Source organism: Schistocerca cancellata, chromosome 2 (genome assembly GCF_023864275.1).
Source record: "Schistocerca cancellata isolate TAMUIC-IGC-003103 chromosome 2, iqSchCanc2.1, whole genome shotgun sequence".
In the NCBI taxonomy this organism is placed as follows: domain Eukaryota; kingdom Metazoa; phylum Arthropoda; class Insecta; order Orthoptera; family Acrididae; genus Schistocerca; species Schistocerca cancellata.
Window position 1 is genome coordinate 209,989,966 of NC_064627.1, and position 27,291 is coordinate 210,017,256.

Genomic DNA, 27,291 nt, shown 5'->3' on the forward strand with positions numbered 1-27,291 from the left:
CTGAGCCACCGAGAGCACAGAGGATAATGCGATTGCAGGGACTATCTCGCGCACGCCTCCCGCGAGACCCACATTCTCACCTTAAGTGTCCACACACTACATTCGTAGTGTCCCTACCCAATACACTCATTACTCTCGGAAGACATTTTTACCAAGTCCCTTAAGAGTTCTGGTAATATGTGTGCAACCACACAGAAGAGGAAGGTCATGGCCGGTATTGACAGAACGATATATGGAGATCCCGGGTTCGAGTCCCGGTCAGGGCACACATTTTCACCTGTGCCTGTTGATATATATCAACGCCCGTTAGCAGCTAATTTCTTTCTAGATGGCTGCAGGTCATGAATGGTGTTTGTTCTTTCTAACATGTCCGAAAGAACAGACACCATATCCATATAAGTATATCGTTCTGGCAATACTGGCCATGCCATTCTTCTTCTGTGCAGATGCACTCATATTAATTTGGTAAGAATGTCTTCCACGAGTAATGAGTGTGTTCGGAAGGGACACTACGAAAGTAGTGTGCGGACATATAAGGTGAGAATGTGGGTCTCGCGGGAGGCGTGCGAGAGATAGTCAGTGCAGTCGCATTATACTCTCTGCTCTCGGTGGCTCAGATGGATAGAGCGTGTGCCATGTAAGCACGAGATCCCGGGTTTGAGTCCCGATCGGGACACACACTTTCACCTGTTCCCGTTGATACATATCAGCACCCGTCAGCAGCTGAAGGTATTAATATATAATTCTAATTTTAACAAATAATAGTTCATATTCTTGTTTATGACCAGAAAAGACGTCATTCTGCTAAACGGATGAGAGAATTAGATAACTGACATCATCAAGAAACAGAAAGAAAAGCAATACTGTCTCAACTTATTGTTATTTGTAACATCGTTGTTGGGATAAACTGATATAAATGCAGCAGGCACCAATATGGAGCAGTATGTTTATTTTTACTACTTGTTACAATCCAACTGCGCTGTCTAAAAACATTGTCGTCTCTAATATCTCATTCATGACCCTAAACAATGATGCAGCGCCCAAGAATATTTAGTTGGACTAGCATTTCGCCATCACCAGCCAGCCATCCACAATCACCACTTTTACGCCTTCGCCCCTCTGTATATATACTGATGAACCGAAACCTTATGACCACCAGCTTAATAGCTTGTTTGTCCGTCTTTGAAGCGAAATACATCACTGAATCCGTGCGTGAGAGATCCGAGAGTTTGTTGGTAGGTTTGTGGACGTATGTGGCATTCGTTGATTTGCGTAGGTGGTGATGGTACCCGATAGCGACCCAGGTGGTTTCAAAAGGATTTACATCAGGCGAATTTGGTCGCGAGACAAACTATAATGCTTCGGAAACCACTGCAGCAAAGTTCTGGCTCGGAGACACGGACAATTATACTCCTGAAAGATAACATTGCCGTCTGGAAAGACAAGCTTGTAGGGTGCAGGTGGCTCGCAGCTGTCAATCTCTTCGATTACTACCACATGTACCATGCAACCTCAGGAGACTGTCTCCCATAGTATAATACTGTTCCCGGATGGCTGCGTCCATAGCGCGCTACACGTTTCGAGCCGCCGCTAACCTTGATGACGATGTTTGTGGAGACGATCAGCGAAGTAATGTAGCAAAAATACGATTCACCCGAGAATACGACACGTTTTCTTTGACGGAATCCTGGCTGTACCGTGACTACTACGATCGTAATTGACGATGTAGTTGATACAACATGTCATTACGTAGGAGAGGTTTGCTGTGGAGCTCCATGTTTAATAATGTACGATGTGCGGTGTGCTCTGAAACACTTGTACAGGCATCAGCATAGTGCTCTTTCTGCAGAGATGGAACAGATCACCATCTTCCCTTCTTTACAGAGCAGACAAGCCACCAAACCCCGCGTGCTGTGAAGAGTCGTGGAGGTCCCACAATTTAGAGCCTAGTGGTAGTTTCACCGTCATTCTACCTCTCTCCGTAGATGCCCACGACAGTATCATGTTTCAGGGATACTCGTTCACAGGCTCTGCGTAATAATAGGCTGCCTTTTCATCAACTGCGACATAATCGCGTGTACAAACAGTGATCCAGTTCTGTAAAATGCTTTTTTATTCGTCTCTGATCACAAATGAATTCTTTAGACGATGACCGGTTTCAGTCTGTAATGACCATCTTCAGATCTAAAATATATAAATATATACATCTAGTGAGCAGTGTGTCTTTTAACATAAAACAGCAATATGTATCACAATATGCTGTTATACACCAGGGAAATGTACAGATAAAATATCGTATAACGTACCTTTTTTACACCATGTCCTAAAGTGATGCGGCCATAATGGCATCGTCAAAACATATAAATATAATCAGCATAGCATCGTTACAAGGATTTAAAATACGGTGTAGAATAGGCCACAACGTCCACATAGTGATTATTGCCAACTAGCTACTGAGGTGCACTAGCATCCAGAAATCTGTTTACCCACACCCCCCCTAGGTGTCGCTACTGTGGGCTTGCTTATATGTAGTCACCATTTATGCAAAAACATAATCTGATAAAAGCACATTATCTAAAATGCATGTAGCAGACTTACTAAAATTGATGACTATCACAGAAACCAATTGTGATACATTAAAAGATGAATGCAGTTAAAAAAAATTCAAATGGCTCTGAGCACTATGGGACTTAACAACTATGGTCATCAGTCCCCTAGAACTACTTAAACCTAACTAACCTAAGAACAGCACACAACACCCAGCCATCACGAGGCAGAGAAAATCCCTGACCCCGCCGGGAATCGAACCCGGGAACCCGGGTGTGGGAAGCAAGAACGCTACCGCACGAGCACGAGCTGCGGGCTGAATGCAGTTACCCATGTAAAATTATTAAAAGAAAATATATGAAGAGTATAGGTCCGACCCTTCATTTTGTTTTTATTTTATGGTGAATTTACGGTCAACAATTAATATAGCGTAATACATTGCCTGTGGCAACCTAAAAATCACTTATGGAAGATAAAATGTCTATATGACAGCTGAAAAAGAGACAGATCAATGAACAGCGCCCTCTGTTGGGTCGGCCGCTAGGATCTTACGTAGGCGCGCACCGATCTTAAGAACTTAACCAATAGAGGGCTTTACATACATCGTGACATGTCTCCCACAGAAAACTTTTAAACAACATATAAGCATTCAAAAAATAAAATTATATAGTTTGGCTATACATTCTATGAGTAGGTAGGAGGTAATCAGTTACAAGAGGAGAGCGACTACTGTGCGGAATCACCCCGTTGAAGATATGGGCTGCAAATGGGGAAATACATTGAGGTAAGTGTGTAAGAGGACCGAGCAGATGTAATTTCGATGTATTGCTCATGCGCTGCCTGCGATATGCAAGGCATAAGAGAATCGCTGACCAGAGAGCAGTGTTGACTGCAGTACGAACGGTGTAGCTGTAGCAGTAAGTTGTTGCTAGTCTGCAGTCTGCTCTGGTCTGGTCTGGTGTATCGTGTTGGGTGGCCGGTCGCGGTGCAGCAATGCCGGAGCCTGAGTATTATTGTATAAGGTAAAAAGCAGCCTCGCGCATATGTAGTAATGTTATCTCAAGTCCCATGTAAATGTTTTTAAAATCTCGTAATAATAATCTTTCTCATAAAAAGTAGCTTTTAACAACCATTCATTTCAATTTAAATAATTTACTAATTTCTCCCATCCATGATCATCCCGATTGTTGCAAAAGAAAAATCAGTTGCTTCCTTTCATAAATGACAAATCTGTCGGCCAGCATTGCACAGGGCTATGCGAGAAAACATTATTTTAAGAGCAGATGTATATGCGTTATCCGGCGACTTCATTGAGGTAACAATTTTTCTTTTTTTTATTCAGAATGATCTTTCAGGGCCATGACGCAGCACTGCTGACGTCCAAAATTTACCAGGTTAAGTTCACAGTCAATTATTGAAAAATTATAAGTGAGCTACAATTTAATTGAGAGGTTAGTTGCCGGCCGCGGTGGTCTCGCGGTTCTGGCGCTGCAGTCCGGAACCGCGGGACTGCTACGGTCGCAGGTTCGAATCCTGCCTCGGGCATGGGTGTGTGTGATGTCCTTACGTTAGTTAAGTTTAAGTAGTTCTAAGTTCTAGGGGACTTATGACCTAAGATGTTGAGTCCCATAGTGCTCAGAGCCATTTGAACCATTTTTTTTGAGAGGTTAGTTACATTGTATTATTACCAGGTTACTGAATTTATTTTTTTTGTTGGAACGTTACACTGAATGTGAACGACATAATTATAATTTTTTTACTGTTGAGAGATTTAGGAATTTTTGTTTTTGTTTTGAGCTTACTTTAAATGAGAAAAGAATTTTGTGGGTACATTAAATGGGAAAGAAATTTTGTGGGGAGGTTAAATATCAATGAATTTTCTGTTCTGAGGTTACACTAAATTAGAATCATATTCATATTATTTAACATATTTTGTGGGGAGGTTACAAGTGATTCTGGTTTTTGGTTTTTGCCAAAAATCACTTACCTCAATGTATTTCCCCATTTTCAGCCTATATCTTCAACGGGGTGATTCCCCATACGTGCCTGCTCCGCGTAAAGACTTTTGTTTGCGCTTCACGTGCCCGCAGCCCGCAACGCCACCGGACGGTATCCAATGTCGCGATGAGAAGTGGTCATAGTGTTTTGTCTGATCAGTCTCCGATTATGCTTCCAGAGCTATATAGGTGAAACTGTCATAACAAGATAGGTGTAAAAAACATAGATGCCGGTCTGTAGTTCACTAGAGGAATCCTAAGGCAGTGGGCCAACCACAGAGAAACGTAACTTACAAAGAGGTGCACCGGTTCCTGGGAACTGCCTGTCTGCCCAATACGACCCTTACCTGTTTCGTTAAATGAAAGACCAATAAAAAACTAAAAAGAGTGTCCCGTTTAGACATCAGTGAATTTAGTCAGCACGGCAAAGGAGAATTCTGAACCAGTCTTACTGTTGTACATTGCCACATATATTTAGTACGTGATGAAGAGGAGCACTGTAATCCGGGAAGAATCAAGAAACTTACTACTACCTCTCTAAGCTATCTCAAGAATTGATCTACACGTCAGAGCTATTGCAGGTTTGAGTGCATAATTCAAGCGTAGTTCGGTTCAGAGTCACCAGAGATAATGATTCTCACGCAGTGACTAAAGCCGACGTTTATCGGAAGCTCAGAAGCCTAATAAAGCATCTTCATTGCCACAAGCTATATGGCTGTATTTTGAAGAATACCTATATACAGTATCATAAGACGAAAAAGAAAAAGTATCGCTGTAAACGCTTTGAAGTGTACCTGCATATGTGGATGATGAAGCCGTCGTCGACTCCCCTGTCCAGCATGCCCTGGACGGCCTCCCTGGTGCAGATGGACAGCCCCAGTACGTTGACGTCCAGTATGCGCTTCCATTCGGCTGTCTGTCCAGCTGGGAACAGAGTATGCCACCACGATCAGTCAGCAACAAAGCGAAGGACGAGGACTGTATTAAAACCGTGTTAACTGACTCATCTTTCGAAATGGTTATACCATTAAAGTTACTGTCCATGAATGCAATGATGCTGCTCAGTACAGTCACCATTTTAAATGTAGTGACTGATCACAACCGTTGAAGCTTATTCCGTGATTGTCGTTTAAAGAAGTCTACTTCTTCACATACACTTCACTTCGCCAACATAATCAAATCGCGGACGTTCAAGGCTGTAGGATCTAACATGTAGAAGTTGGACTGCGCGATGGATAACTGATCTTGGTCCAGTCCAAGAAGGTGCCAGATTCTTTGCCAACGATTCTTATGGTTGACCATTATCAATATAAATTTTGATCGCTTTCGTGTGTAATCTCTTCCTTCTAATGACGTCTTCATGCTTGTGAAAGGTGAATGTATCTCTCGCTATTTATGAACAGCTGCGATACAGAAAATCGAGAACCATGTCCTTCTCATTTCAAAAATAGTCACAATGTGTTTTTCTCCCGCTGGATGATTTTAAAACTTGTTTAGCATTCGGAAGGAAATACGTCGCTGGTACCTGCACTTACATCATATATGTGGTGCATAGAAACAGTCTGAAAAACTTGCAAGGTAGGCTGAGTTGAGAAATAACTGATAAGACAAGGACTCGACACGATGCGCCGTTTCCGAAATAATAAGCATTGAAGTTAGCCAATCAGGCCGAGAGCGAGCAACATCTAGCAGCCCGCCAGATACAGTTTGTGTCAGTTGTTGTAGCATAGATGACAGCTTACGAGACTGCACAGCCTTTGGCTCGGGTTCGAACATTACCAACGTCCCATGTGAAATTATTGTGCCGCTCTCTTTTTCGGTATTAGGGAACCACTCGAAGAACACGTTTGGTGACACTGTCTCTAGCGCGCCTCTTGATTTGCGCTCTTGAGTAGCAACGCCCTGACTGGATAACTTCCATTTTACTTTACTCACACAAGGCGCAACGTACCCTGCAGCATTACCAACTATTCACACTGTTTCTGACCATACTGTACATCCACCGGCCACTGGATGGGTTGCAACGATGTCTTTATTGGTTTCCAACAGTTTCAAACCTCTCTTCACCAATTTCACACCTATAGGTTCAGACTTTCCAATACTACATATTTTCCTCCATTCCATGTATTGCTTCTGAAGTGAAGACTATGCTTTTAGAAAGCTCTCAGGTTTTTCAACCATTGTCTGCGTAAATAGACTCTTCCTCTCGCTGAGGATTTGTGTCAATGATTCTATTTTAAGGTCTCCCACTTTTTACACTATAAAACAATATGTAACATTATAATTCTTTTACTATCAAAATATTCAATTTTATCATTTTTCATTAATGTGATTTTCCATTTTCCTAATGTCAATAATTCTATTTTAAGGTCTACCACTTTTTACACTACAAAACAGTATGTAACATTATAATTCTCTTACTATCAAAAAATTTAACTTTATCATTTTTCATTAATGTGATTTTCCATTTCCCAGTTTCAATGTTGCATAAACGTTTTAATGGAATCATGATAAATCAGTTTGTAACTAGTGTATTATCAGAAACATGCCTAATAAATAAACGAACACGCAACAAATTTGCGAATTTAAACTACAAAGCACACAGGTAAAACAAAAAATCACTTCTAGTTAGAAGCTCGAAAAATAATTCACAGATGTAGACTTGTGTCGAACTGCTACGTTATAAAATGGTAAACAGAAACAATATAAATGAAAGATGTTCATAGCGGTGAACTGCTAGCACACAACCTGAACATCCAGGAGTTTTACTCGCCTTTGTCCACTGTCTGGTAGGTGAAAGTTCGTTCGCCTCACTATTTACAAACAGCGTCTGAAAATCAGGGAGATTGTACCAGACTTATTCTACCGAATGCAGCAGGGAATGATTTCATCGTGCAACGCTGGTAAAAAAGAATAAAATTTGGAGGGTAGAAGGCCAAGCTTTAGCTCGCACTCTAGAATCAATCCAACAAGTAAAACGGTATTAACCTGGTCTCTACTACCTCTCCATTTGCTTAGTTGTTTCCGACTCTCCGTAGACCGTGAACTAAAGCACGCCTACTTCTTCTGCCCTGCATCTTTTCTCCTGCAGACTTTCCAGGTTGGAATCTATCACTGCTGAGATGGCATCGATCTATGTCAGCCTTAGTCGCCCTCTTTTCCTTCTGCCTTCGATCTTGCCCAGCATTAACGTCTTTTCCAGCAAATCATGTTTTATCGTTATGTGCCCAAAGTGGGTCTGTTTCTGCTTCAGTGTAGTCGTCAAACGTGAGGTGTCTAGGAAACCTGTTTTCTCGGATCGCTAGACAGCATGCAAACAAATCGAAACTTCCTGGCAGATTAAAACTGTGTGCCGGACCGAGACTGGAACTCGGGACCTTTGCCTTTCGCGGGCAAGTGTTCTACCGACTGAGCTACCCAGGCACGACTCACGCCCCGTCCTCACAGCTTTAATTCCGCCAGTACCTCGTCTTCTACCTTCCAAACTTCACAGAAGCTCTCCTGCCAAGAAGTTTCATATTAGCGCACGCTCCGCTGTAGAGACAAAATTTCATTCTAGGTACAAACAAATCGTTTTAATGAGTTTCATTATAAAATGAAATTTAAAGATACTTAACTTTGATTACACAGATATGTCGCAAGCAAAGGGCAACACGCAAAATAAGCGGTGTCCTTTAGGATAGACGATCCTAAGTGTCTGCGTCCTCTTCACCTAGGGCTTGTTCTCTCGCGTTCTCGTCCTGGAGGGAGGTCCGCTCAGCGTGCGATTGGCTGTCTTCGTACAGCCTTCTTTGTTCTGTCCTTCCCGACTTACGTGCCGGCGCTTGGCTTTACGCCGTGACAATATCTCCAATGGAACAGTCTGGTTTTATTGCTGTATTCGTTCTCTTTGCAGTCCACGGAACTGTAAGAAGTTTCCTGCAATAGCACAATTCAGACGAGTCTATTCTACGCCGTTCAGCCTTTCTTACTGTCCAGGTCTTCATCCGTGCATCACAACTGGAATGACCATAGCCCTTACAATACGGATTTTTTCTTAAAGTAGCGTCTCTACTGATAAGAACACTGTTAGGATTGTACGTCAACTTCCCGCTAAGTGACATCGGTCTCTTGACTTGTTGGCAGCATTCATCATCACAGAAACGACCTACTTTCCTTCTCCTCCCGTATGCCATGAAGTGATAGGTGTAGTTGCATAGTTTTCGTTTTCTTTACGTTCACCCTCGACTAGCATTTCTACTTTCTTCTTTTACCCCCAGTAAAAGGATGTTCAACTTTTTCTCACCTTCTGCAATCAGTACGTGGTCATCTGCATACGTGAGGTTATTTATATTTATCTCAGCTATTTTAATTCCAGTTTCTTTTTCATCTAGCCCTGCATTCCTCATAATGTCCATTGTTGAGCCGAGTGACATTGATCCTTGGCCCACTGCGAGAGTGAATTCCGCCTGGTCGTATTGCTGGCACGTGACACTGTAAGTAGTGTGTGGAACTGGAGCAGAGACCAATGAAGAGTCATTGCAGCGAGGGTGGCAACGCCTGGGCACGAGATTCATCCCGGCCCTTAAAATGTTAACGGTAAGGGCCGGCAGATGGAATAAGCGCCATCTACTCCGCACGTAAGCGGCTACCACAATGACTGAAATCTTATTTAACACGGTAATTATTCTTCAACTTTCTCATTCTTTACTATGTCAAATTTTTTATTAAGATATTCCAGTAACAATAACTGCGAGAATGAACTTATTTTCAAAATTACGCTCAGGCAATGCATCGTATTTTGAGTATTTTGTAGTGTAGCAGTTCCTTTTATTATGCTAATGACTGAATTTAAAACAAAGTGCATCCCTTACGTATAGCAGAAATTACAAGTTTCTCTCGGATGAGCTGCCACTTTTAAGGACCAAACATAAAAACCCACTGACTTACGAATTAACCAGCACAAAAATCATTACTGGGTGCCTACATCATTACACGATTGTATGTGAAATATACGTATGAAGCACTCGAGTATGTAAAATAAGTGTATGTGCATGACTGTAATTTACTTCGTTACATGAAATTTCTTCTTTTCTACGTTATGAAATAACCTGAACTGTCAAACCGGATAATCTTATTGTCTCGTGGAAGTATCCGGAAGTCATATATACATTTTTTTGACAAATGAAACTAGCTGTCTCCATTTCTTTCTTCCTTCCGTATATTTCCATCTTTTTCTTGTCTGATCTCGAGCTGTGAACAGGAATCGGCATTCAGGGAGGGAGGGGGTGGGGAAGTGACCCGGTGATCTATGGTGCTGTCCAGTCGGCAGATTTTTGAGAGCGGCAAAATCGTAAGTTTTAATATGGCTCTACAAGGATGACTTAAACCATACAATGAAAGTCTTACACAAATAAATAAATTTGAGGGTAACATGGTAATACGAGTCATTCACAATACCTAGTGTCTCAGTGTAAATTATCTACGGAAACAAATAACTAATAAAGCGCTGAGCTGATCACCTTGGATGCGTCTTTTAAAATAGGAAATATTGCTAGTGCCAATGTTGCGTGCTTTGTTTCTCCCATGCCATTACAAAACATCTGAAATGTACCTATGTCACCTTGAAAGCCACTACAGAACAAAGAAATTTAAAAGAAAAAAAATAAAGATAAATGCCATTACATGATGACCAAACCGTTGCTACGTAACACCCATAGCACATAACACCCATAACAACTTCGCTGAGGAAAACACTTTGTAGTAAATAAATAAGGCATAAGTTACAAATGCTGTTCCCGTCACATACTATAGTCATTTGAAGAAAGACATCCTGATTAGGTGGTGTTTACACGGAAATGCTGGGTGGCATCGTCCCCCTATCTCTCCATCTTCTTTAGATTGCCATGTATACCATTTTCATTAATCTTCCTCTTACCACGGTGCTCAAAAGTAGTTTTCAAACAAAGCAGGAAAAAAATAATTTAAAATTTTGCTTCATTCCCTTTTTCTTTTCGGTGTTGAAGCCAGAAGCAACAGATAATGTTAATATGATACGCAAGAAACGTATCAAAAGTTGTTCTGGAGCTAAATTGCGTTGCACAGATTGTTTATCTAGTTTCGTCGTGTTTCCTACTGTTAGCGTTCAGACAACTTTATTTAAGATTTAACTCGAATTTTAATTACAGTAAATGAAAGTGCTATCGAAACTGCTTGTTTTGAATCATAAATTGAGGACGAGTATGTCGCAAAGCACGCCTTCTCGATATCCGACTATAGCCGTTTTTCCTTGATGTGCTACTAAATGGGCACTGATAATTTATACACCTTGCTTCAACAAGTAAAGCATTTATATACAAGCCGCTGTCCTATGACCTCCCATTTTGCATAGCTGAAGCGACAATGCAGTACTCAGCTCTTCTGGTTGCCACCTGTCTCGCGATGCAGTTGTCTACGGTACTACCTCTGCTTCCCCACGGCAGTTTGCACCGGTGTAGTCGCTCTGAGGAAATGGTTAGTTTATTCAAAAATTGCAGATTATGCTTCTGTTTCTGTTACTAAAACTTTCCGAGCATTAAAAATGTTATTCACTACAGGTGCGTACAATAACTGGCGGCAGATTTCTCAGATATTAGTCAGCTGCGGTAGGTCCTAAGTGCACTCAGAATAACACAATAAGTGGGGGGAGCTCTCCAGAAAATTGAAATCTGCCAAAAATATAGTTGCAGGAGTCCTGCAGATATTAGAGAAAATCCCACATCGGAAGACCGTAATAAACAACCTTAGAGCTACTGTTCACTTTCTTTTCCCTTTTTTTTTTTTTTTTTTTTTTTTTTTTTTGGGTAGAAAGAGTCTTCATTTAAGAGGAAAATCAAACAGTTTACTCACAGCTACGGAAGTTTCTTAAACTTGGTCGAATTATTTGGAAAACTTGATTCAGTTATGGACAAACATATAAGGAAAACAAAACCTGGTGAGGATAAGTCTTGTCATTATCTCGGGAAAGTCACACAAAGCGACACAATTCGCAATTTCCATTAAAAAACTAAAAACAAAATCTTGTATTGCTAAATATTATTACAGTATAGTTTTGGGCTGTACGTCAGATATTTCTAGTGCTAACCAAAGGATCATGATAGTGCGTGTCTGCTGATGACATTTGTGATATGAATACTGTTTTCTTGGCACAGTACCGGTATGGTATACATAATTTTGGAGCTTACAGAGGTACTCTTAGAACGTAAAGAAATGAAAATATCTCTGGCGGACGCGAAGTAGCAAGGCAATGATACCAGCTGTAATACGAAAGGCAAGAACATAGGAATGCAAACTCGAATGTTAGATAAATTCTCAAGCATTTCATGTTAACTGCAGTAGTCTTTCTCTAATTCTAATAGTGAATAATGCTGCAAACGCATCGGAATACTCAATTTCGTTGTTTTGTATGGTGAGAAAAATTTTTGGTTTCTTTTCTCCGTCCAAGCGACGATGAGCAGTCTTGAATGGTCACAGACGATGGGCGTTCAGTAGGTAATACAACATTTTTTTCTGAAAGCATGTCGCTTTTATTCAGGATTCCAATAAACCTTATTATTCCCCACTCTATTGGATACAAACCCCTATCTTTCAACATAATCTCCGTTCATTGCGACGGTCTCAAACCTTCTTACTGGGAAAGCCTGTATGCTGACATGGTGCCACTCTCTGGACAACGTCGGAACCGATGTCTTACTGCTTCAATAACTTCCCCATCATCAGCGTATGGTAGTCCGCCACCAGTAGCTGAGTGGTCAGCACGTCAGACTGTCAATCCTAAGGTTGCGGGTTCGACTCCCGGCTGGGTCGGAGATTTTCTCCGTTCAGGGACTGCGTGTTGTGTTGTCCTAACCATCATCATTTCATCCCCATCGACGCGCAAGTCGCCGAAGTGGCGTCAAATCGAAAGACTTGCACCAGGCGAACGGTCTACCCGACGGGAGGCCGTCGTCACACGACATTATTTAGCGTACCGCATCCCGCGGAATGCATCCTTCATTGGGCCAAAAAGACGTCGGAAAGGGCGAGGTCAGGGTTGTAAGGTGGATGAGGAAGAACAGTCCAATGAGGTTTTGTGAGTTTTCTCGGGTGCGCATACTTATGTAAGGCTCTGGGCTATCTTGTTTGTATATTTGTGGCGACGAACACACTGAAGTCGTTTCTTCAGTTTCCTGAAGGTAGCACAATGCAGTCTAGAGTTGATCGTAGCAAAATGATGGAGGACACCAAACAGAATAACCCCATCAAACTACCAGTCATGACTTCACCGGCTTAGGATGTGGCTTTGAACGTTCCCTTCGGAGGACAGGTAGTGTGACGTCACTCTATGGATTGATGTTTTCTTTCCGTTGCGAAGTAATGGACCCATGCTTCATCGCCTATCAGGATGTTCAAGAAATAATTCTCACGGTCAACCATATAACGCGCAAGCAGTTCCGCACAAATGACTCTTCGTTGCTCGTCACACGTTACAACATATGAAGAGTGAGAGCTAAGTGCGGCCGGCCGGAACGCGGGGATGGAAGATTTGCGCGACCTTGTTGCTTTGATGACAGATCCCTCGACCAGCGACTCATCAAACTTTGGTTAACTGCCAGATTTCCATAGACATTCTGAAAGCGGCTATGAATACCTGTGATACTCTGGTTTCCCTCCAAAAGAAACACAACAACAACTCTGTCCTTGGAACGCACCCCTCGCTACAGACGCCATTTTGTATTTACGTATAGCGTCGCCACCGACTGAAACTTCTTAAAACTACAAGGGCTGAAGCGGGAATATTCCACCGTGTCCCACATCAATTTCCACATCTTCTTAATCGCAACTGACTGAGAAAAAATGGTGTTGCATTACTTATTGAATGCCCCTCGCATCTGTCCTAACGTTGAGGCCACTGAGTACGGCAAGATGGGGAAGGCGATATGACGAAGACGTTCACCTTTACTATGAGAGGCCTACGAAGCACGGATTGAAATTAGGGAAGACGAAAATACGAACATAATGGCTGCAGGTGAGTCTGACAGTTTGGCAGTTTCGTGCCATTTGCAACTTCTACCAAAGTATACGATCTACCAGTGTTCAGCGCTGCAGTAACAGTCGTTCAGTGGGCAACGAACAGGTGTGCGTTCGTTTCTTTGTCTTTGTGGTGTGCTACGAATATGTACCACATGTGAAGATAAACGTCTACGTAAATAGTACTTTCACAAAAATTTTCTCTTCCTCGCATCGCGTGCATCACAGCAGGGAATCGGTAGGAAGTGCCGACCGTGCGCTTTGTAGGTAATACGAGAACTCTTCTCGCCTCTGCTCTCTGCAAATTACCCCCCCCCCCCCCCCATCCACCACCCGCGGCACACTGCAAGCTCCCTTTGCTCAGTCAACGAGGAAAAGTGAACAGGTTTTAGTTATACGCACTGTAAGTGACATAACTTAATTCTGGTTGAAATAATTAATTTTGGAGTTATAACTCAAAATGTATTACACTGTAAACATTTCAGTTCTGTTTCACGGACTAGTGCTCCATAGTTGAATCTGGTCTGAAATACGTATGCACATAAGAAAGACCTATGATTGACTGTGGCATGTGGAACGAAAACGTCAACGATGAGTGACATTGTGAAAAATGTTGTCTACGCCTGGAAATAGAGGGTGGGGCGCCTTGTCCCTTGTTCCTTGGCCACTGTTCCGCGCACGCCTCGATCATATATACAGGGTTACCACAAAGTCCCATTACCCCATATGTATTACGTTAATCAACTGTTATCTAATTGTTGTAGAAGCTGATATCTATCTAAATTATGACACATGAGTCCACTTACGCCGTGAAGGAACGGATCGCAATGGGCACGTGAGTTCACGAACGATCGTATACAGCAAAATCAATGAGAACTGTTCGGCTTGATTTCACTGAAATGCTTCATAAATCTCCCCCCACTAAAAACAAAAATTTCACGGTGGGAGAAAAAGCTCTTTTCAGCAGAATGTATAAAAGGTAAGATTTTGACTAAAGTTCAGTCTTGATCACTCATGTATGTTTTAATGATACAGGTAACCGGTTTCGGTTCTTTCTACAGAACCATCATCAGACCCATGGCTCCCTTAGGATGGTAGGCGGAGCTCTCCTCGCTGCTACGCAGTCAACTGATAGGTAAAGGGTAAGCCCCGCTGAGGACGACCAACAAAGTGACTGGAAACATTTGTGCAGGATGCAGCATCTGCCGAAGGTTCGCCAAAAGGAGTCGATGCGTTCGGATGTGGTCACTCGAATTGTATGTTCCGAACTCGACTTCGCAAAAGCATATAAAGTATAATTTCAAGCTAAAGGCATATAAACCTTCGTTTGCGAACAAACTGATTGACAACGACATGCAAAAGTCATGAAGCTTGAGTGGGCGAATGATTGATGTCTTTATAACTATTCCTTCAAGGGAAAAAGTGTTTTTTTTTAGAAAAATGGGCAATATATCGCAGTGCTAAGCCAGAAACAATTCTGGAGTAAGAAAACTCACATTTTTAGCCGAACGTAAACACAACCTACCATGAACTTAGCTGCAGTGTCAGGAAATCCACTTGGTAGTCCATATTTCTTCATGGGCGCTGTGAATTACATAGCATATCTCAACATGTAAGGTGACTGGTTATTCCACACTGCCAGATCGGGAACTGCTCGGTCGCATATGATTTCAGCAGGATGGGGCGCCAGTCCATTCCGCTTTCGCCGTTAAAGAATGACTCAATGAGGTATTTCTTCATAAATGGACACGATGTTGTTCTGTCCATTTGCTTGCAAATTTTGGAGTAGCCACTCCGAAGTCCTGATCTGTCGTCTTGCGACAATGCATTTTGGGGTGTTCATTAAACGGAAGGTTGTTGCCACTCGTTGTAAGACAGATGTACGTAAAGATTCTGTTCGAGGTGCATTTACTGCCATCATGCCATCAGTTCTGAGGAGAAATTCAGATCGTACATGCAGGAGAACCATACTCTTTTGTGAAAACTGTGGGGTATGCATACACTCTGGAATAAACAATTAAGAACAGTCACACATCTTCATAGTTGTCGTCTGTCATGTTCCCAGGTTAATGCAACCATATACAAAGATGTGGACAGGGAATGGAGGTTAATGGGACTTTGTGATCACTCACTGGTCGTCCAGATGCTCCATCTCCCAGAATTCTTGGCTGAAGGATGGTTCGGGAGTTCTTTGTTGATGAGAAAAATAAACATTTTTTACACGAATCATTAATAAAAAGTATTTTCCTTCATTTGCGAACTTCTACAGTGACGAAGCAACAATTTGGAATTAATATTTATCTTCACGTATACTTGAAAATAATAGTTGAGCGGGGAAAACCTCTGGAAATGTATCATGGGCTTGTACAATACATTGCAGGCAGAATTGCTTCTATATTGCCTTTTGAATGTAGACCTAAACACCTTTAAGTAATAAATCACTATGTTTTGCCTCATCAGTGTAAATAAAATACATGATGTTTGTTTAATGATTTTAGCAACTGATGGGGAGGAATCGAGGAAAGCAATACCTATCTGAGATCAGAGATAATAACAACTAAAATCAGTTTATTCTGGCTATAGTAACGCTATATTAATCGGTGTAGTCTCGCAGTCAAACCCCAGTCAGGTCATCACAATGGATCGCCGCTACTGTCGCTGTTAATCAACGGTCGTCAGTCTTCAGTATCTCGAAATGTATTAGCAATTTCGAATATGGACAACCATCATCTGTCTAATGGAAAGACAGTAAACTGTCGTTGTTACGGAACTATTGCAGATCAAAACAAAACAGACTAGCAGATCGGCATTATCTGAAGCTAAACCCGCAGATTCGCTTACTGTAATACGCTGGTATATCCCTTATACTGCACTACTATAGTTACTGTGAATGTCAGGCTGTGTTCCAATTCGATGTAGTTGCTGCTGATGCATATATAGGACTAAATAAAACTCTTCTCGTGTGTGCCTGTGTCTGTGTGTATGTGTGTGTGTGTCTGAGTGTGCGAGCGTGTGTGTGTGTGTGTGTGTGTGTGTGTGTGTGTGTGTGTGTGTGTGTGTGTATGTGTGTGTGTGTGTCAGTTGAGAAATTCCTCCTCTTTATTTTTCGTTCATATTCCGCGAGCTATGAACAACAGTTACGTGACCTATAGCTAGCCTCAACAGCTGGCTTATATCGCATCGTGTTTGCCGTTTCAACATGGCACTGCCTCATCTGCCCGCCTGTGAACAGCTAAGGCTGTTCGTTTGCTTTGGCTACGTGATCTATAGCTGGTCTTATGATACGACTTATCATCAAGCACTCTCCGTGCTATTTCATCATGGAACTGCCTCATCGGCCATAGACTACTGGTTTGCTTTCGCCATTTTCACAAGGCGGCGTATGATTACTTTTAATTGTTGTATCATCTGCCTCTTTTGTTCTTTCGAGCTTGACTGAGAATTTCATACTTAGTGAACTGAACGACGCTTCATCGAAAACTGTGTCAATATTTATTAGCAACTTTGCATCTTATGCTACACGCAGTTCTTACAACAACATATTGCACTAGACAAACAAGACATCCAACAGTGGCAAGAGAAGAACAGTAAGCGTACAAGAAGTCTTTTCATCACAGGCTATGCCCGTAATTTACCATCTGTCCATATAAACGTTAAATCTCTTTCCCGGTATTTTGCCGCATCATGAGTTGTAATGTTTATTACTTGAGTGGAGGTGAACTGTGGTTCACTTACTTGTTGGAAGGCTTTCTCCGCAAACTCCAGCGCTGTTGATAAGAACATCGACTCCTCCTAAATTCTCCTTTATCCACTTGAAGGCGCACAGAATACTCGCCTCACTGCTGACGTCACCTTGCAATGGATACAGCTTTCCCGGAGCGTCCTTCAGTTCTTGAGCCTGCAAGAAATAAACGTCAGATTTGTAGAATCTGCACGGGACATCAGGACAAAAATCTTTCTCATTACGGACGGCCGGTGTGGCCATGCGGTTCTAGGCGCTTCAGTCTGGAACCGCGTGACCGCTACGGTCGCAGGTTAGAATCCTGCCTCGGGCATGGAAGTGTGTGATGTCCTTAGGTTAGTTAGGTTTAAGTAGTTCTAAGTTCTAGGGGACTGATGACGACAGATGTTAAGTCCCATAGTGCTCGGAGCCATTTGAACCATTTATCTCATTACGAGAAAGATCAAGTTTGCCATTTAACTAACTTCCATTCTGCACATCGGAGTGTCGTAATTACATGAACAAAGAAGCTGTTGCCAGGAAAGGTAATAATATTTTTGTTTCTTTCCCGAGAACCGTGATATTTATGAGCACAGGTTGCCACTCTTAACTTGGTCGTGTATACAAAGAAACTTAACGTAGTCATCCAATGTTAAACTTTTAACACAAACTATTCGAATTAAAGCACCAAGCATGTAGAACCAAAAGCTTATATTTTCGGAATTCTTCAAAAACCGTAAATCAAATAAAAATGAGAAACCAAGAATTTTAAGAGCTTCTGCAGCTACATCTACATTCATACTCCGCAAGCCACCTGACGGTGTGTGGCGGAGGGTAACTTGAGTACCTCTATCGGGTCTCCCTTCTATTCCAGTCTCGTATTGTTCTTGGAAAGAAAGATTGTCGGTATGCCTCTGTGTGGGCTCTAATCTCTCTGATTTTATCCTCATGGTCTCTTCGCGAGATATACGTAGGAGGGAACAATATACTGCTTGACTCCTCGCTGAAGGTATGTTCTCGAAACTTCAACAAAAGCCCGTACCGAGCTACTGTGCGTCTCTCTTGCAGAGTCTTCCATTGGAGTTTATCTATCATCTCCTTAACGATTTCGCGATTAATAAATGATCCTGTAACGAAGCGCGCTGCTCTCCGTTGGATCTTCTCCATCTCTTCTGTCAACCCTATCTGGTACCGATCCCACACCCATGAGCAGTATCCAAGCAGTGGGCGAACAAGTGTACTTTAACCTACTTCCTTTGTTTTCGGATTGCATTTCCTTAGGAGTCTTCCAATTAATCTGGGTCTGGCATCTGCTTTACTGACGATTATTTTTATATGGTCATTCCATTTTAAATCACTCCTAATGTCTATTTCTAGATAATTTATTGAATTAACTGCTTCCAGTTGCTGACCTGCTATATTGTAGCTAAATGATAAAGGATCTTTCTTTCTACGTATTCGCAGCACATTACACTTGTCTACATTGAGATTCAATTGCCATTCCCTGCACCATGCGTCAATTCGTTGCAGATCCTCCTGCATTTCAGCACAATTTTCCATTGTTACAACCTCTAGATATACTACAGCATCATCCGCAAAAAGGCTCCGTGAACTTCCGATGTTATCCACAAGGTCATTTATATATATACAGGGTGTTTCAAAAATGACCGGTATATTTGAAACGGTACTAAAAAGTAAACGAGCAGCGATAGAAATACACCGTTTGTTGCAATATGCTTGGGACAACAGTACATTTTCAGGCAGACAAACTTTCGAAATTACAGTAGTTACAATTGTCAACAACAGATGGCGCTGCGGTCTGGGAAACTCTATAGTACGATATTTTCCACATATCCACCATGCGTAGCAATAATATGGCGTAGTCTCTGAATGAAATTACCCGAAACCTTTGACAACGTGTCTGGCGGAATGGCTTCACATGCAGATGAGATGTACTGCTTCAGCTGTTCAATTGTTTCTGGATTCTGGCGGTACACCTGGTCTTTCAAGTGTCCCCACAGAAAGAAGTCACAGGGGTTCATGTCTGGCGAATAGGGAGGCCAATCCACGCCGCCTCCTGTATGTTTCGGATAGCCCAAAGCAATCACACGATCATCGAAATATTCATTCAGGAAATTAAAGACGTCGGCCGTGCGATGTGGCCGGGCACCATCTTGCATAAACCACGAGGTGTTCGCAGTGTCGTCTAATGCAGTTTGTACCGCCACAAATTCACGAAGAATGTCCAGATGGCGTGATGCAGTAATCGTTTCGGATCTGAAAAATGGGCCAATTATTCCTTTGGAAGAAATGGCGGCCCATACCAGTACTTTTTGAGGATGCAGGGACGATGGGACTGCAACATGGGACTTTTCGGTTCCCCATATGCGCCAGTTCTGTTTATTGACGAAGCCGTCCAGGTAAAAATAAGCTTCGTCAGTAAACCAAATGCTGCCCACATGCATATCGCCGTCATCAATCCCGTGCACTACATCGTTAGCGAATGTCTCCCGTGCAGCAATGGTAGCTGCGCTGAGGGGTTGCCGCGTTTGAATTTTGTATGGATAGAGGTGTAAACTCTGGCGCATGAGACGATACGTGGACGTTGGCGTCATTTGGACCGCAGCTGCAACACGGCGAACGGAAACCCGAGGCCGCTGTTGGATCACCTGCTGCAGTAGCTGCGCGTTGCCCTCTGTGGTTGCCGTATGCGGTCGCCCTACCTTTCCAGCACGTTCATCCGTCACGTTCCCAGTCCGTTGAAATTTTTCATACAGATCCTTTATTGTATCGCTTTTCGGTCCTTTGGTTACATTAAACCTCCGTTGAAAACTTCGTCTTGTTGCAACAACACTGTGTTCTAGGCGGTGGAATTGCAACACCAGAAAAATCATCTGTTCTAAGGAATAAACCATGTTGTCCACAGCACACTTGCACGTTGTGAACAGCACACGCTTACAGCAGAAAGACGACGTACAGAATGGCGCACCCACAGACTGCGTTGTCTTCTATATCTTTCACATCACTTGCAGCGCCATCTGTTGTTGAAAATTGTAACTACTGTAATTTCGAAAGTTTGTCCGCCTGAAAATGTACTGTTGTCCCAAGCATATTGCAACAAACGGTGTATTTCTATCGCTGCTCGTTTAGTTTTTATTGCCGTTTCAAATATACCGGTCATTTTTTAAACACCCTGTATATATATATATATATATATATATATATATATATATATATATATATATATATATATATATATATATATTGTGAATGGCAACTGTCCTACGACACTGCCCTGCGGCACACCCGAAATCACTTTGCGTTCTGCTCCTTGTTGTGTCTTACGTAGTGCACAAGAACTATGCAACCATCTGAACAGTAATCACATTTCAGATAGGGTTTTCATTATGTCGGGAAACAAATACCATCTGTGTGTTGACTTTCACCATATGCGGTGACCCCATTAAATATGCGTATATTGGTACGCTGCAGAAGGCGATGAGTGATCGAAGTCGCTTCCACGGGCCTGCTTAAAGGTTTTTCACTTGCAGTGACAATCACTCACAAGGATAGGGTTCCTGTGTTGTTGTTTCATAAACAGTTTGATACATTGCTATTGCTGTAACATCAAAACAGTGTATGATTCCACCTGCATACACGGCCGTACATTTTGTTTTTCTACATGACTTCGAGGTCTGTTTCAGGTACTAATACGACATGAAAACGTTTCGATCCATTGGCTCTCACAGAAAGCTGGTCATCACATGGTGCTAACTGTAATACTCCCACAACACACAGAATGGCGGAAATAAAAGACAGAGGCGGTGTTTCTTACTGAAAAAAATGTGTAAGACTTCGCGACGTATGGAAACTGGAACAGTTTGCGGCATTGTGGAACATCCGAAGGTGATGACCTCTACATTTAATCTCATCTTCCACTGCAGATGTCTCGGTGTTCTGTTTGAAAGAGATCAAGGCCATTTATTCTTCACATTGCAGACATGTACACAATAGGTGCTAGGCATCCTCAGAAGGTGTTGCTCCCACCAAGTCTGTAAATTGTAATGAACAGCACACCAGTAGACGGATAGGATGGAAAAGAGATTGTCGATGTTGGATGATGCACTGTTATAAGCACCAAAGTTGATGGTGCGACGAATTTTAGCAATTTTACCAGTTTTCCAGTAATTTCAAAGCCAACCAATAACATGGCAGCATGCTTCCCAATTTCTGTATCATCAATAAAACACCGCTCCACTACTTTGCGAGTACCATATACTATTTTGAGAATGTAGAGACTGCAGTACGTCTATTCATGATTAGTATCCCGGCGGGGTCAGGGATTTTCTCTGCCTCGTGATGACTGGGTGTTGTGTGATGTCCTTAGGTTAGTTAGGTTTAAGTAGTTCTAAGTTCTAGGGGACTGATGACCATAGCTGTTAAGTCCCATAGTGCTCAGAGCCATTTGAACCATGATTAGTTCTCGGGCGTATATACTAAATTATACAAGACAGCGTCCTATACCAATGCAGTTAGATCATATACATATTTCTTTCTAGCACTCGCATCATAGTGCAGAATTTACGGTTATGAGTGCCCATCTTTCCGCACGTGGGTTGGAGTCACAGAGTGTTCTCACATTCGTAAGGTAAATTTGGAGAGTGACATACCCTCACACTGTCTTCAACCAACCTTTCCTGCAACACTATCGCCAATTTAATTTGCAACTGACTAGGAGGGTACTAAACCCACGACATACGGCATCCCGTGATGGAAGAGAGCGAGCTGAGTTTGTAACTGTTGTTCAGCGAAGACTGTTCCACACCAATCTTACTCGCGGCCTCTACCCAAGTGCACAAAATCTCTCCACGTGCGTGCATGTTGAGGAGGTTGGCACCCCTTATCGGCATATGGTAGATATGTGAGTGTTGTGGTGATATAACACACGGCTAAGAAGAAAAGTCTGGTTTATGCATGACAGAGCTCCAGACAGGCGAAGTTTGAAGCATTTTACGTAAATCACTTGTGCTACAAATCTGAGGTATTTTTTTAGTATCTGGAGTCAGTGGCAAGAAGGTATTGGCAAGAGAGAAATCATCGTAGAACATAAACACATGCACACCTAAGGCTACAGAGTTCGGCACTTAGATGCGCTATAATGTTACAACTATTTGATTTCTGAAATATTAGTCATGTGGAGTGCAAAGTACTTAATACTCTAACGCAGGACATATATGTCCAACATACATCTGTATGATATAGGTCGACCCCGAAAATTTTTTATTATACCGGCTATGATAACAAACTGTAGGGTGAAAGAATTAATTCCTTCTACACCAGAGAAAAACATGGTCTTTGTGATACATGCAAAATATTCAGAGGTCAATAGCGCCCAGTGCTCACATCTGATTACGGTTCGGAAATTATGCTATGCTCTCATCAGTCCAATAAAATTTTCGCTACCAATAGAAAACGCGTCTTATGGGAACCATACAAATTCATAGCAGCGGTGTTTAACGTGTGAAATTACACATCATGCTTCACTGATCTTGTAAACAGGCCAACTGTAAAGCAAAAGTACGTACAGAAGGTTTGCAGTACCACAGAAACCTCTTTCAGTGACTGAGGTAGAGATTTTGAAATAGTTTACGTAAATCATTTGTGCCGACAATTCTGAAGTATTTTTCCATTGTGTGGTATCCGTAGGAGAAGCTATCGGAAAGAGAGAAACGATCGTGAAACATAAACACATTCCAAAGGCTGCAATGTTCTGCACTTAAACAAGCACGATGACCTATTAGTCATGTGGAATACACTGTAAGAAATGTATTCCCAGCGTGTGACACACATGCTTGCTACAAGTTTCTCTCCTTACGATCATAAAACAACTACAATAAACACCTCCTTTGTAACACAAACACTACACAGTTCTCCGGAGGTTTACGACGCCTGCTGTTCAAGAAATTCAAGCCTAATTACGGTTCAGAAGCTATGAAATGTTCACAACAGTCTCAGCAGCTGAAAATGCTTACGAAGAAATAGCGACATCTTACAAGGAAATAAATACAATGATCAGTAGCCAGAGAATATGTAACAGTCTTATCGAAGTTTACCATCGCTCCTGGTAACTTTCCTCTCGCACACTGATGTCATGGTCCGATGTTAGGTTGTACTGCTCATGGGCGGGATACTATGGGCATTTCACCTTGAAACCACGTCTCTAGAATGTCTTCTATTTCCACTATTAAGGGGCGTATATGTACCATCAGGCCACTCTCTTCCAGAGCACGCAGTTTTATTGGTTTCAGTCGGTACACATTTCATGATATTTTTTCTCTAATTTTATGTATTCTCAGTCAGTTTCCGTGTTGTTTCTGTTTTCTTATTTTTGTCAGGTGTAATTTTAATAACACCCAATTTCATTTTTAGGTTACAACATCAAACCACATCTTAATTATTTCTGCTTCCAGTAATTTGACAAATACAGAGAACATATACTCTCGAATTCTAATACATATCAAATTATCTTCCTACAAAATACTTGTTTTATGGTTTCAACTATTAGCTCTGTTCCTTCCTTCAGTTCTTCTAGGCGATAGCATTCAGGGATTTTACCTTTTCCTATTACCTCCTACATGACTACGGCTAAAGCATTTCACATATATGTATATCGACTACTTTTCTGCTCCGCATTGTTGCGAAATTTCTGTACAGAAATTTAGTAATAGGGCGACCTTCGTTCTGACACACATTTGATATGCAAATTAATTAAATTATGACAGCTTATTGTTTTATGACTTGGACCTATTGATCTGCTAGGTGGTTTTTCATGTAACCTGTCCCCTCCCCCTCCCCGTATCCTATTTTTCTGTTAATTGATTTATGAGCCCTCAGGGTTGTTTTATGGCCCTCCTATCCTTCTGAGAAACCCCACATCTCTCCCCCTTCCCCTCCTCCTCCCCTGCCCCTCTGGTAACTCCCTCACCAATATAAATACAGAATTAATATCAAATTAATTAACTAATTAATTAAATTGAACAATTAATTAACCCCTCCTCCTCTGTGAAATCCTCCAGGCTCCTACCCTTCCCCACTCCCCATCATCTCCCCCACCTGGAATTGCCGGAAAAAGGACTCAGTTGATTGGCCATTTCTTATTTGAGGGGGAATTGATTGGGGTGTATGGGATATTGTTAAAATAATTTATGGTAGACAGGGGAATGTGTGGTATATAATTTATTTAAGAAATTTGTCTGGAAATTGACTGCAGTGCATGGAATACTGTTTACTTAAACAATTAGTGGGTGATAAGGCCATACGGAAAATTTAAAGAGCTGTGGCATTGTTTTGTTCCGATCATGTCGCTGACTGGCGGACTGGTCACTCTGCACAGTGCAGGTCACAACCTAGGGTCTGCTGCAGCTGTGGTATCACACTAATCTGCTGCAAACAAAGCATCAGGTAGTGGCATCCCTATCATATTTGATACCAGACTCACTTCCTGCCTCTCTCTCTCTCTCTCTCTCTCTCTCTCTCTCTCTCTCTCTCTCTCTCTCTCTCTCTCTCCCCCCCCCCTCTCTCTCTCAGACCAAGACGTCTTTCCCACCCCTCCTCCCTTCCATCCCCCTGTCCCCCTCCTCACTTATGCTTACCTGACGCTGGTTGTCGCTATATCCCTTTCTTCTCACATTTTCACTTCTATGGAAACCGGTGCCATATGGAGAAAGACAGTCAGAAGAACGAAGTAATTGATATGTGATAAACCCCCAGCTTTGGATGGTTTGGAAATACTCTCTCATTCTAATTGATTGACTAATTAATTAAATCGATACTCTTCGTGAGTAGTCAGTTTTTCCTTGCATGCTACTGGTGGGTACTAGGACTGGTATATTTAATGTGATTCGATCCCACAACTGCCCAGTTCCCAAACCCTTCTGGTTTTTTTCTGTTGCTTCCTATTGGTACGTACTGGCATGGTTGGGTCATTTGGTAGGAAGTCCATTACATTGAAGTTAGCTGGAAATTTTACATTTCAGCTCAGTTGCATGCTATGTCCCTAAACAATCTGTGGAGGGTTTGAAATGGTGTGCAGTACCACTATCAGAATCAATTAATCGAATAATGGGGAGTTGTGATTGGGTTTTTAAAGTACTATATAATCCCTAAAATGAGTCTCTCAGCTACAACAGGGTGAAGGAGGAGGAGAAAGTGTCTACCGCATGAGGGATAGTAACAACAACGAATACCACTCCCAACTTTGGGGCAAGACAGAGTCCACTGGACAAAACTTAGAAACAGTGAACATCACCCACTTAAACCATGTTTCTAGCCCCAAGTAGCAGTTGTCATTGTTAGATGCCAGAGGTCACTGAAACACTTATACATACAGTGTGCTCATGTGTGGATGTACACAAACAGTCCCCCAGGCCATAGAAATCTGCAGCACTAGATTTTGGGAGGGGGAGGGGGAATGCCAGCTGGTGTGGCAGAGCGGTTCTAGGCGCTTCAGTCGGGAACCACGCGACCATTACAGTCGCAGGTTCGAATCCTGCCTCGGGCATGGATGTGTGTGATGTCCTTAGGTTAGTTAGGTTTAAGTAGTTCTAAGTTCTAGTGGACTGATGACCTCAAGTGTTAAGTCCCTTAGTGCTAAGAGCCATTTGAACCATTTTTGGAGGGGGAATGGAAGAGCGGTGTGGAGGGGACATCTCGGCCTTTGTGTTTTTGGTACGTTACTTCACACAAACAGGAAGTAATCACTTCTGTCACAGTGTGAGAATGGGAGTCGGGGGGGGAGTCGGGGGGGGAGTCGGGGGGGGGAGTCGGGGGGGGGAGTCAGGGGGGAGTCGGGGGGGAGTCGGGGGGGAGTCGGGGGGAGTCGGGGGGGGGGAGTCGGGGGGGGAGTCGGGGGGGAGTCGGGGGGGGGTCGGGGGGGGGGGAGTCGGGGGGGAGTCGGGGGGGGAGTCGGGGGGGGGGGGGGGGGGAGTCGGGGGGGGAGTCGGGGGGGGGAGTCGGGGGGGGAATCGGGGGGGGGAATCGGGGGGGAGTCAGGGGGGGAGTCAGGGGGGGAGAGTCGGGGGGAGTCGAGTCGGGGGGGGGGGAGTCGGGGGGGAGTCGAGTCGGGGGGGGAGAGTCGGGGGGGAGAGTCGGGGGGGAGTCGGGGGGGGGGGGAGTCGAGTCGGGGGGGGAGTCGGGGGGGAGTCGGGGGGGCGGAGTCGGGGGGGAGTCGGGGGGGGGGGGAGTCGGGGGGAGTCGGGGGGGAGTCGGGGGGGAGTCGGGGGGGGAATCGGGGGGGAGTCGGGGGGAGAGTCGGGGGGGGGGTGTCGGGGGGGGAGAGTCGGGGGGAGAGTCGGGGGGGAGTCGGGGGGGAGTCGGGGGGGAGTCGGGGGGGGGGAGTCGGGGGGGAAGAGTCGGGGGGAAGAGTCGGGGGGGGAGTCGGGGGGGGGAGTCGGGGGGGGAGTCGGGGGTGGGAGTCGGGGGGGGAGTCGGGGGGGGGGAGTCGGGGGGGGAGTCGGGGGGGAGTCGGGGGGGGAGTCGGGGGGGAGTCGGGGGGGGAGTCGGGGGGGGAGTCGGGGGGGAGTCGGGGGGGAGTCGGGGAGTGAGGGAGGAAGTGAGTCTGGTGTCAGACTTGAAATGGATGCAGCTACCTGATGCTTTATTTTTGCAGGGTTAGCCTGGTCTGGCAGTCAGCAACACAATGGGTAGAGTTTTCTAAGATGTGTAGGTGGATCTGTGACAGTATATTTAAATGTGGTGAGTGTTTCAAGACAGTATTCCTTGCGTGATCGGAATAAAGAAGCGCTACATTTGTTTGATTGTTCCATACTGTCTTGTCACTTACAAATTGTTTAAATAAATGGTATTCTGCACACCGCAATAAATTCACAACCACTTCTTTAAATAAATAAATCTATCAACAAATATAGCCTTGTATTCCAAAAAATTTTCTAAGAAGCAATATTACACACATTGCCTTGTGTATCAGAAATTGTTTAGACA

At 43.3% G+C, this 27,291-nt stretch overlaps 1 protein-coding gene across 1 annotated transcript in view; it reads right to left on the bottom strand.

Annotated features, from left to right (window-relative positions):
• Positions 1-27,291, bottom strand: part of LOC126152490 (dehydrogenase/reductase SDR family member 11-like) — a 77,422-nt gene that overhangs the window by 40,034 nt on the left and 10,097 nt on the right. Inside the window, exons 2-3 of the mRNA XM_049916009.1 lie at positions 17,307-17,469; positions 5,339-5,468 (exon numbers count right to left, since the gene is read on the bottom strand). Coding sequence (XP_049771966.1) covers positions 5,339-5,468; positions 17,307-17,469 — 293 coding nt within the window. The remainder of the gene's footprint in view (positions 1-5,338; positions 5,469-17,306; positions 17,470-27,291) is intronic.